The sequence below is a fragment of the Salmo trutta genome, chromosome 16, assembly GCF_901001165.1.
Source record: "Salmo trutta chromosome 16, fSalTru1.1, whole genome shotgun sequence".
NCBI lineage: Eukaryota > Metazoa > Chordata > Actinopteri > Salmoniformes > Salmonidae > Salmo > Salmo trutta.
The window spans coordinates 14,775,044-14,787,120 of NC_042972.1; the positions used below are offsets into that span (position 1 = coordinate 14,775,044).

The window sequence follows — 12,077 nt, forward strand, 5'->3', positions numbered from 1 at the left end:
GAAAGGGACTCCAGGCCAGCCAGGCTGCTCACACAGGGCAGTGTGACGAGCAGAGGCATTACGAGCAGCGGCTGGGGAGGGCAGAGAAAAAGTTAGCAGCCTTCTGGTTGTCCTTGTCACAGAGGACGTGGACGTTTTTCAGGCCCCGCGGCGGCAAACGCACTGGCTGCTTCCAGCGGAGCTCCTCGGCAGCTCGCCTACTGAAGAGCGAAGCGTGAGGACTGTGTGTGTGAGTGTTTGTGTCTGTCTGTCAGCGGCGGGTGTCAGAAGAGTCCTGGCAGACACCCCTATCTGGAGGACCCATATCTGCGTGTGTATGTGACCTCCACCCCAGAGGTCAAAGGCAGTCTATATCGTTCTTCAGCCTTCTCCACCATTGGCATTCTTTCTTTGTTGTGTTATCTTAGCAACATTGACTAAAGATGGAAGGACAAGCTGTCATTCTAATGTCATTCTCATTCAGAAGGACAAACAAACTGTCATTCTAAAGCCTCTGAAATACGTTGAGCCCAGTGGATTGGTTAAAGAGCGTTTGGCGATTTGCTGTTGTCGACTGGAAGGAATCTCCCCTCTTGTTGTCGTCAAAACCAGGCTTCCCTCCTCAGAAGAAACTTTCATTCACTAAACTAAACTATCAAAGAGGAGACCATACCACAGAGAAGACATTAGTGGTGGAGATTGGTGTGAAAAGGGGCAGCTGTCACTCCCTTAACCCCTACTGGTGACTTTCCAGATGGGGTAACTGGGACCTGCGGAGACCATGGTGGTCACCCATTTAGAGCTAGAGCTGTGCTACCAGGGGAAGAAGCTGAGGGGCTTCACCTGTAAGCTGACCCGCTTCCCCCATGGCTATCTGCCCGAGAGTGCCTGGCTCATCGCGGCTCAGATCCTACTGCCCTACCTGGTGGCCGGCCTGGGCATGGTGGCGGCAGGCATAGTCATGGACTTGGTTCAAGTATGGGCTAACTTTGAGTGTATGTGTATGTGTTTGTTTGTGTGTGTGTTGTATTTATCAGGGCATGCTGTGATGTGTTGAGTAAATCCCCTTCAATCTAAGCAAAAAACAGGTGAGAGAGATGCGCTGCCACAGAGGTTTAGGTGTCTACATTGGCAGATTGCTTTGTATTAGCAACCCCTTTATAGTGCACTACTTTTGACCAGGGACTCTGGTCGAAAGTAGTGCACTATATAGGGACTAGGTGGCCATTTGGGACGCAGCCACTACTGAGTCATCTCCGGCAACGTGACGCTTGTGTCGCGAGAGGAGCCGAGCTGTTTGCTATGGAAAATGTAGGAAGAAACTATCAAGAAAGCATTGAGAACTGTGGGAAATGTAGCATGAAATGATAAAGAGGCCAATTTAAATGTAGGAGGTGGTTTGACATGCATGGTATGGAAAATATAGGAGAGACTGATAAACAGACGACAGGACGATAGCAGTAAATCTATCTGGGGACTTCAAAGCTGTTTCAAAGAGCAGTCAGAAGACCCCTGACAGTGGCTACAAATGACAGCTAGAAAGAGCATCCACGACACGAGTGGGCTGCAGCCATTTGAAAATGTGTGTCAATATCGAATAGATCATGCACTTGAAGTTTAGCCCGAGTCCCAGATCTGCTTGTGCTGTCTTGCAAACTCCTATGTCATTGTCAATAGGAGTTGGCACGACAGCACAAACAGAACTGGGACTCAGGCTAACTTGTGGCTATACTCCGTGGTACATTTTGAGGATGGATGACCCACTTGACTGATGAGGTCAGTACCTTGCCCTTCAAAGTGCATTCTATAAAACACGCAGATAGGCATAGTGTATAGATAGTAGAGTAGCACAAATGACATATAGGCAAATAAGTATAGAGCAGCAAAATAGCTCTTTCCCTGGTTCACCTTTTGGAAAGATCCCAGCAGTCGCATGGCGTGACTGACTCCCTGAATAATGGAATAGGTTGGTGGGTTGGGTAGTGACTTTGACTGAAGTCAGCCTTGAAAGCTCAGGGATTTTGTTCCTTTTCAATTGGAAATGAAAATGTGCAGAAAAAGAAAAAAAAAGAAAAAATGTTCACCTGTAATCAACAAGAGTTATTGTATGCCACTAAGTTACAGTAAGACTGTCATTTTAGTGTCACATACTTAACATGTTCGGATTATTGTTATTAGATTATAATGGGATGACAACAGCAACAGATTATGGTTTTAATCTGAATAAAGAAATGATATAATAGCGGTAATAGTCTTTTCCTGTTGCAGTGAATTATTCTGGTTGCCAGATCTGTTTGTGCTTGATCCAACTCCCTTCTGTTTTGGCATGACAACGACCAAGCAGTTGGCTAAAGCATGAGTACTGTATATTTGGCAACCAGGCTGGCAGTGTTGGGAGGGATTGTTATGTTTCAGCACTGGGAGGTGCTTGAGGAGATCATTGTGTATGTTTCAGCACTGGGAACTGTTTAGGGAGATCATTATTCATGTTTTAGAACTGGGACATGTTTAAAGAGGTCATTGTGTATGTTTCAGCATTGGGAAGTGTTTAAGGAGATCACAGAGGTGTTTATCTTGGTGCCAGCCCTGGTGGGACTGAAAGGCAACCTGGAGATGACACTGGCATCCAGACTGTCTACAGCAGTAAGTGTACACACACACACACACACACACACGTAGGCATGCATGCACACACACACAGACACTGCTGACACACATACACACATTCAATGCTGCCACAACATGTTTGAATGTAAAACTAAAACTAGATTTTACATACAAACTCACACGCACACCATTTAAAATGTTAAATATTTCTCCTAACCGGTCTATGTCCCTATCAGGCGAACACCGGGCAGCTGGATGATCCAAAGCAGCAGTGGAAGATAGTGTGTAGCAACCTGGCTCTCATTCAGGTGACACTGACCTCTCCTTCAGCGAACACAGCCAATGGCATTTTATCAAACCAGTGCTGTCACTTTGGCTAGCCTGTAATGTCAACCACAGGTTATTATAAAGTACATTTATCTGTGAATCCAACAGAGGGCACAAGAGGGTTCCCTGTATCAAGGCAATGACATGTCTGTGTTATGCCTCATTCTCCCTCCCTCTATCCCCCTACATCTCCCTCCTTTACTTCCTGCCCCCCCTCTCCTCTTCCCTTGCTCCCTTTTCTGTTCATTCTTTCTCCCCTTCACTCCCTGCCTCTCCTGCTCTCCCATCCCTTCCCTTGCTCCCTTTTCACTCTCTCTCCCTTTCCCTCCCTGCTCTCTCTCTCTCTCTCTCTTCCCTTGCTGCATCTTCTGTTCTCCCTCTCTACCTGCTCCCTCTCTCTCTGCTCCCCTCTCCCTCTCTCTGCTCCCCTCTCCCTCTCTCTGCTCCCCCTCCCCTCCCTACCTCTCCTATTCTCTCTCTCTCCCTCCATAGGTCCAGGCCACAGTGGTGGGTTTCCTGGCTGCAGTAGCTGCAGTGGGGTTGGGCGCGATGACCAGGGGTCGTGTAGACCTGCTGCAGGCTGCTGTTTTATGTGCCAGCAGCGTCACCACAGCCTTTGTAGCTGCCCTGTCATTGGGCAAGTCAACCAGACAAAACCACAATAGCTGTCATGCCACTAGCCAGTGATAGTGTTAGGTAGTGTCACTTCCATCGTTCAGATGTTAATTAAGTTAGTGTTTCTTAGCATAGCTAAATCAGAGTACAAAATTAAGATGGCAATCTCAGTGGGCATTTCAAAGAATAATGTTTAATATTTTGGCATTTTTGCAATTATTATGGATTCCTGAGTTTTGATTTTGACAATAGGGTTTTATCCAACAAATGTATCTACAACTAGATGATTCTAGATCTAAAGTCCGCTCTCTGTGTCGGTAGGCCTGGTGATGGTGGGAGTGATCATTGGCTCCAGGAAGGTGGGCATCAACCCTGACAACGTGGCCACGCCCATCGCTGCCAGCCTGGGTGACCTCATCACCCTCTCTCTGCTGGCTGGGGTCAGCAGCTTCCTCTTCCGGTTTAAAGGTCAGATCATTCACAGCAGAATAATTGGTATGTGCCGGAGTCTGGTCGAGCGGTAACACTCGACTCCCAGACCATGCTCCCCCGGCGACGGGGTTCGAGCCTCGGCTCAGCCATTGTTTGTCCCCTTCCTACCCATCATTGCTTTGTCATTGTCTATCCCCCTGACTTTCTGTCCAGTCGAAAAAATATATAAAAGTAAGAAAGGATGTTTGACATCTAATAGGCCCAAATGTTATCTGAACCTTAACCCCTATCACTGACTAGGCCCATATTGATGATTCCTTGGGCTGGATGCAATATTGAGCAAAGCCTTGGTGGAGCCATTTCCACTATGCCTGGGTTCTGATTCCCTACACTTCCCCTGAAATGGGCACTTGTTCACTCCCCCTCATGGATTTAAACATTTTGAATTGATGTATGCTTGGGGTGGACTAGATAGAGTTTTCACAATATTTCTTACACCAATCCATTCCATTTAAATCCATGAAGCACTCTTTGACGAGAAGGGTAAAGAATCAGACAGTAGGCCAGTTCTTTTCAAATGTTCAAAGTATTTAGTAGAATGTGTAGGTTTGAAACTGATCTCTCATTATTTCAAACTGGAATAGACTATGAGCACCAACAAGATATCTTACAGAACTTCACCATTATTTCATTTCATTTCACATTCATTTTCCTTTCCAGGCATTAAAAAAATCATATTGATCTTTATAGTCAATAAAAAATCTCTTATTAGTTTCCAAATGAAATATCCTCAAATCTCTCGAAAGAAAATTAATATTCGGTACTTCAATTGTGTCATCGGTAGAGGGCAGCACAGTCTCTTTCACAACTAGTTATTTCAGGTCTGCTTAATAAATGTCCAACACAGTACATTGGGTGGGCAGCAAATGTACCCGGGCAATGTTCTCAAATGTCCAAATCCCTAACATTACTTGAGCAATTTCCATTCAGGTCTGCCCAGATTATAGGATCATTTTATCATGTTGACAAACAATATTTCTTGTAACACTTCTTTTCTACCTGCATAGAAAATGTGTATGTGGAATGTGCCCACTTTCTTACACACACACACACTCGCTACCTTTCCTGTCTTCCAGAGATGTGGTACCTGCCTGCTCTGGTGTGTGGCTTTTTCCTGGTTCTCATTCCGCTGTGGGTGGTCATCGCCCGGCACTCTCCTCCAATCAGAGAGGTGCTGAGGTCTGGGTGGCAGCCCGTCATCGTGGCCATGTCCATCAGCAGGTAAATGCCTGGGGCTATCAGCATTCTATCAATGTTCAATCCATGAGCTTTCAACTAGATTTCGAAGAAACAAACATGCAGTATATTCACTTGCAGTTACGAGCGCAACTTGAAGGCCTTTTGTCACCTTTATCCAAACTGATTTTACAGAACTGGACAGGTGACAGCTACTGGTCAGTAGGCTTAAATGCACCATATCACTTTCACCTATCCTCTCCTTTCAGATCAGTGCAGATGGAGGACACAGAGTGGAACTTATCACATGCCCCTTAGACAATCTACAGCTTTGAACATGTTATGTGACGTTTGTGTCCCATTGTATCCTTGTAAACCACAGTATTGGGGGCCTGATACTGGATAAGACAGTGAGCGACCCGAACTTTGAGGGCATGGCGGTGTTCACTCCCGTAATCAACGGTGAGTGGAACGAACCAAACTCCTCAGATCAAAGAGTGGGGCATGTGTGTAATTCAATGCTCGGATTTCAATTTTGTCTCAATATTATTTAAATGTTGAAGAGTTCTTACTTCCTCCTTACTAACAAATATCCTCAAGGAGCCATCTAAGAAACAGCTGCATGGGCAAAACTAGAAACAGGTTTACCCCATTTGCAATGCTGCTTACCATTGCTTAATATGTATCTTGTAAAACCGCCATGAAATCTCATTTGGACATGGGTACGAGTCGAGAAGCCATAGCTTTATTGGTCTCAAGTGGTTATGAAAAGAGCATTAAGTTCCACTCATCCCTAGCCTGTCCACTACTGTAACATATGATGTAAGCTTAAAGGTAAAATCTGGTACTCCTTTCCTTAGAAGACAACATCTGGTTGTCTTGGTGGAAAGATAGATGGCATGTTTGACAAAATAATAGACAGGCGTGGTTCTTGTCCTGTTACATTTAAACAGTCTTTGAAGTATGACAGTAAATTACTATAACTTGTGTTACTAATTACATGAAGCCACTGCGCTATTGTAAACAATGTAATTTTAAAGTTTAATGTTTTAAAGGCGGCAGGTAGCCTAGCGGTTAAGGGCATTGGGCCAGTAACTGAAAGGTTGCTGGTTTGAATCCCTGAGCTGCCAAAGTGAAAGAAATCTGCTGTTCTGCCCTTGAGTAAGGTAATTAACCCCCAACAACAACTGCTCCCTAGGCGCTGATGACATCGAATAAGGTAGCCCCCCCGCACATGTCTGATCCAGAGGGGTTGGGTTAAATGTGGAAGACACGTGAATGCATTCAGTTGTGCAACTGAATAAGTATCCCAATTCTGATATTTTTCCCACTCATTGGTCTTTTGACCAATCACAGCAGATCTTTTCACAGCATATTTTTTTCAGAGCTGATCTGATTGGTCAAAAGACCAATTAGTGAAAAAAAGATCAGAATTGTGTAAACACAGCCTAAGACTAGCATGACAATGTTTGTTGCCCACGGCTAGTCACCATCGCTGGAGAAGACTAACAATAAGGTTTACATAAACCTCTTTAGAATGACAACTATGTACTGTCTGCTTCAGAGGATTTCCTCTATATCTTTGCCAGCCTCAGCTAACGCTAGCAAAACTTTTCGCATTAATCGGCATTTCAAGACAGGAAGTACATTTGCATTGCCATTCAGTGGGTTTTTTTCTCTCTTACGCGCTCTCTCTTTTTCCCTCCCTCCTTGTTTATTCTTCTCTTACCTTTCTCCCTCTGCCTCCCTCCCAATCTTGTTCTATCTTCTTCCCTCTTTCCTTCTGCCTATCAATCTTTCTGTCCTTCTCCACCTCTCTCCCTCCATCCTCCTTACCTCCAATGGATACAAGATCATGCAATCTCTACGCACAAACTCACTTTAAAGATATGCTATTACATTCACATCAGAATTATCCCTACATAATTAACTAGAAAGAGTTGCAGAAAAACAAAATCAACTAAAATTACCTTGAAGACGCTTCATCATAACCTTGAAAATACCTATAATTTACTAAACCCAAAGCTCAAGCCTAAATATGTAAATAACGAATTATAATATTTCATAGAGCAGACGCTTTTATCCAAAGTGACTTACAGTCATGTGTGTATAGATTTTACATATGGGTGGTCCCAGAAATCAAACCTAGTATCCTGGTGTTAGAAGCACCATGCTCTACCAACTGAGCTACAAAGGACCAACAGACAACTTCAACAAAATACGATTATAAAAATGCCTACTGGTATTTCAACGACTGTTCGGCTCCTTCCCTTCACCCAGGTGTGGGAGGTAACCTGGTAGCCATCCAGGCCAGCCGCATCTCTACCTACCTACACTACTGGAGTATGCCAGGGACCCTGCCCTTCCAGATGACACAACAATGGCCTGGCCCCTGCCTGACCTTCTGCTCCTCAGGTCAGCAGTCAAAACACACTTCAAATTCAAACGCACACAAACACACAAGATGACACAACACTGCCCTTGCCTGAACTTCAGCTCACAACACTTCCCTGACCCCTGCCTGACCTTCAGCTCACAACACTGCCCTGACCCTTGCCTGTCCTTCACAACACTGGCCTGACCCCTACCTGACCTTCAGCTAACCAGTCAAACAAACTTAAAAGAAACACAAAACAAGCAGGGGGGTCAAATGAACACTGCACACATCTACACACAATATTACTAACCCGTAACAGTCGTCAGTACCCTGTCCTCTCTTGTACACTTCCTCCTAGACATTAAAAGGCTTTTGGAAGTTTAGCTTATTTTCTGCTTACTTTTAAGATGTCGTCTAAGTCTCCTGTTTTCATCAACAGGGGTCAACTCCAAGTCAGCGAGGGTTCTAGTCTTCCTGGTAGTTCCGGGTCACCTGCTTTTCCTCTACACCATCCACTTACTGAATGGCGGCCATGGCGCCCTCACGCCTGCCTTTGTCTGCCTTTACCTGTGTGCGGCCCTGCTACAGGTCAGAGGCCAAACTGATATGTACCACAGACATGACACACTGTACCATTCCTACTTTAAAAGGTGAAATATGGCAAAAAATGTATTTAAAAAAAAGTTGTGACCTTGGTGAAAACTGAATATGGCCCTTGGGGAATTTTATTTTGACACTTCTATGCTATAGTATTTTATTCTAAATAATTTAATTTAACCTAGTTATTCCATAGTGACACTGCAAAAATAAAGTCCTATGTCTGTATTGCCATAAACATGTGAACTTTGTGATAAATTAAGTGAAAGTTCATGTCAATTTTATGTCAATTATATTTATTTATTTTATTTAACCTTTATGTAACTAGGCAAGTCAGTTAAGAGCAAATTCTTATTTACAATGACGGCCTACCAAAAGGCAAAAGACCTCCTGCGGGGATGGGGCTGGGATTAAAACATTTAAATACAATAAAATAAATAACATAAATATAGAACAAATCACATCACGACAAGAGAGACAACACTACATTAAGAGAAACCTAAGACAACAATATAGCAAGGCAGCAACACATGACAACACAGCATGGTAGCAACACAACATGACAACAACATGGTAGCAACACAACATGGGAGCAGCACAAAACATGGTACAAACATTATTGGGCACAGACAACAGCACAAAGGGTAAGAAGGTAGAGACAACAATACATCACGCAAAGCAGCCACAACTGTCAGTAAGAGAGTCCAGGATTGAGTCTTTGAATGAAGAGATTGAGATAAAACTGTCCAGTTTGAGTGTTTGTTTGTTTGTGGGTCTTGCGACGGGTATAGAGAGAACATCTAGCCGCTCGAGAGCACCCTTACCTGCTGATCTATAAATTATGTCTCCGTAATGGGTAGGATGGTCATCTGAATCAGGGTTAGTTCGATTGAGCCTTGGGGTACTCTCTTGGTGACAGGCAGTGGCTGAGACAGCAGATTTTCTGACTTTATACACTGCACTCTTTGAGAGAGGTAGTTATCAAACCAGGCCAAAGACCCCTCAGAGACACCAATATTCCTTAGGCGGCCCACAAGAATGGAATGGTCTACCGTATCAAAAGCTTTGGCCAAGTCAATAAAAATAGCAGCACAACATTGCTTAGAACTAAGGGCAATGGTGACATCATTGAGGACCTTTAAAGTTGCAGTGACACATCCATAACCTGAGCAGAAACCAGATTGCAAACCCAAGAGAATACTATAGACATCAAGAAAGCCAGTCAGTTGATTATTGACAAGTTTTTCCAACACTTTTGATAAACAGGGCAAAATAGAAATAGGCCTATAACAATTAGGATCAGCTTGATCTCCCCCTTTAAATAAAGGACAAACCGTGGCTGCCTTCCAAGCAATGGGTACCTGCCCAGAAAGGAGAGACAGGTTAAAAAGGTCAGAGAAAGGCTTGGCGATGACATGGGCAGCAACCTTAAAGAAGAAAGGGTATAAACCATCTGACTCAGATGTTTTTTGGGGGTCAAGTTTCAGGAGCTCCTCTAGCACCTCGGACTCAGTGACTGCCTGCAGGGAGAAACTTTGTATCGGGGCAGGGCTAAAAGAGGGAGAAGCATTGGGGATAGTCGCATTATAAGGGGTGGGAGATGAGGAAATGTTGGACGGGCAAGGAGGCATGGCTGAGTCAAATAGGAATCCTGACTTAATGAAGTGGTCATTAAACAACAACCACATCAGTAACAACCACATCATCAACTTTAAGGGACATGGGCAGCTGTGAGGAGAAGGGTTTATTCTCCAGGTCTTTAACCGTTTTCCAGAACTTCTTGGGGTTAGACCCACAGAGAGAGAACTGCTCCTTAAAGTAACTAACTATGGCCTTCCAGATAGCCTATGTCAATTTCACGGACAGATGTTCCTTTACACTACACCTCTCTTTTGTTTGGATCTCACACATTGAGGGTTTGGGTCGAGTAAATCATAGTTTTACACTACGAGAGCCATTGCCGATATAAACAACGGCCTTAGTAGAAATGTTAATACAAGATTTACTGTTTTCAGCCCTCTTGCCAAACTCCGGCGCTGCAATTCAAACCACACGTCGCTGAAAATGCTGACCAGTATACCGATACATCTGTAGAACACCAGCCCAGTGTTTTAGTCCTGCTACTTATCAGATTAAACATATTTTTCAGTGGAGTTGATATGACCTGTGGTGTCATTAGCAACTTTTTAGATATTTGAAAAACAAAAATAAATGTATACTGACAGTGTGAACCATGTACGGGTTTTTGCCCTTAATGTTTATTGTTCACATGACCTCAACTTCTTTTTACTTGTTACACATACAGTGTGTGTTGCCAGTAATCTACACAATAATGGGATGTTACTAGACAGTATAACAGAGAAGCTATTGAACATGGCCTATACATCTTTCCCAGGTTGAAGGGACATTGTATTACAGCTTCTGCACTGTCCAACTTCCCTCAGTTACCTGCACTAGTGGGTTACTCATCGTGCTGTCAACTGATTCACAGGTTGTGATTCTGCTGTACCTGGCTGACCTGATGGTGCGCTGGATGTGGCGGAGGGGGCTGGACCCGGATAACTACTCTATCCCGTACCTCACGGCTCTGGGGGATCTGTTGGGGACCAGCTTCCTGGCCCTGAGCTTCAGGGCCATTCAGTCTATACCAGCCCACCATGTCTAGTGCGACTGAAGTTAAGATTTAACAACGTGGCCTACACACTGTAGTTTCACAGGCCTCCGACAACCACCAAGCTTGACTTCACATACGGTCTCTTGGCTCCACAGAAGCCCTGTTTATGCCTGCCATTAACATGCGTCCTTCGTCCTGATCTTGTCCGTTTACACTTATAAGGTCTGATCACAATGCGTCTTTTAAAGGTCTACACAATCAGAATGTGGAAAAGATCAGGGAAAAGGTGGCATGTTAGAACCAGGTATAAACAGGGCTTAAGAAATCAATGCTGCTAAGGGAGTACCTGTATACTGTAGCTCGACAGTCTTTCAGCACCCAGTAACCACATAGAAGCTACCTGTTGAGATGTCCTCTGTAAACGCTTTAATGGTAAAATGGCAAATGCACTGTACTAAAGCAATAATGTTGTCTGCGCTTGTTTGCTTGCTGACTGTCTATACATTTATCCTCATGCTCAAAAATGGTTCACTTGTGAGTTTAGTCACAATAAATGTACTAATGCACTCACGGGATATACACACTATAAACCAATAGAGGACATGGGATTAATCCATGTATCACAATTTCAATGATCGACCACTGCTATTTTCATTTGTGCCTTCCAACCATTACTGTACAAACTACAGGAGTCAAGTGCAGTATTTCTGTTTCTTATTATTAGTCAAGTAATGACACCGGCAATGTTGCTTGATCGGCAATTAGTCTGCTGCAGTGAATTGGTTTGAAAGTGAATGTTTGTATCAACGTCTCTAACACATACTGTACCACTGTTGCCCACATTTTGTTATTATTTTTTTGTGCCAAAAGTGTTATGCTTATCTCTTCAAATAAATGGGGCCTTTTAAGTCAACTAATATATACTTTTAAAAACAGGCTTAAATCATCTTTGATGCTCTGCAATGACACAAACAATATAACTTTCACCAAAGATTTCAACAGTTAGAATCATGTTTTCAATTGTACAGGACACATGTTGACTTAGTATGTATGCTACTGTGTTAACAATAGTCAGATTGTACCTAGTGAGCAAGTTATTTTAGTAACCAAATTTGTATCAATGTGTTCCATTGTTGGAATAAAACCATTCACATACAATGCCGGTCTTCCATTTTATGACCCCACATATCTTACAGTAGAATCAATGCATGTCATGTGATTTTACAAAACAGATCAATAAAATGTGACCTCACCACCAGCAACATTCAAACACGTCCTTGTGGCGACCCTGCA

General features: G+C 43.6%; 1 protein-coding gene across 2 annotated transcripts; it reads left to right on the plus strand.

Moving 5' to 3' along the window:
* The first annotated feature begins 6 nt into the window (after positions 1–6).
* Positions 7–11,942, plus strand: LOC115150148 (solute carrier family 41 member 1). 2 transcript variants are annotated; one of them, XM_029693117.1, is made up of 10 exons: positions 7–955; positions 2,515–2,622; positions 2,823–2,894; positions 3,406–3,550; positions 3,850–3,996; positions 5,097–5,241; positions 5,579–5,658; positions 7,477–7,611; positions 8,013–8,161; positions 10,662–11,942. In XM_029693117.1, the coding sequence occupies exons 1-10, from the start codon at positions 761–763 to the stop codon at positions 10,833–10,835; spliced, it is 1,350 nt and encodes a 449-aa protein (XP_029548977.1). In that variant the 5' UTR covers positions 7–760; the 3' UTR covers positions 10,836–11,942. The 2 variants fall into 2 exon arrangements, with proteins under 2 accessions (XP_029548977.1, XP_029548978.1); XM_029693118.1 differs by having other exon boundaries at positions 898–974.
* The last annotated feature ends 135 nt before the right edge of the window (positions 11,943–12,077 follow it).

Coding starts and splice junctions, on each gene's coding strand:
- LOC115150148 (XM_029693117.1), top strand. CDS start 761: ATGGTGGTCACCCATTTAGAGCTAGAGCTGTGCTACCAGGGGAAGAAG. Junction 5,242..5,578: donor GTGGCCATGTCCATCAGCAG/GTAAATGCCTGG, acceptor TGTAAACCACAG/TATTGGGGGCCTGATACTGG. Junction 5,659..7,476: donor GTTCACTCCCGTAATCAACG/GTGAGTGGAACG, acceptor CCCTTCACCCAG/GTGTGGGAGGTAACCTGGTA.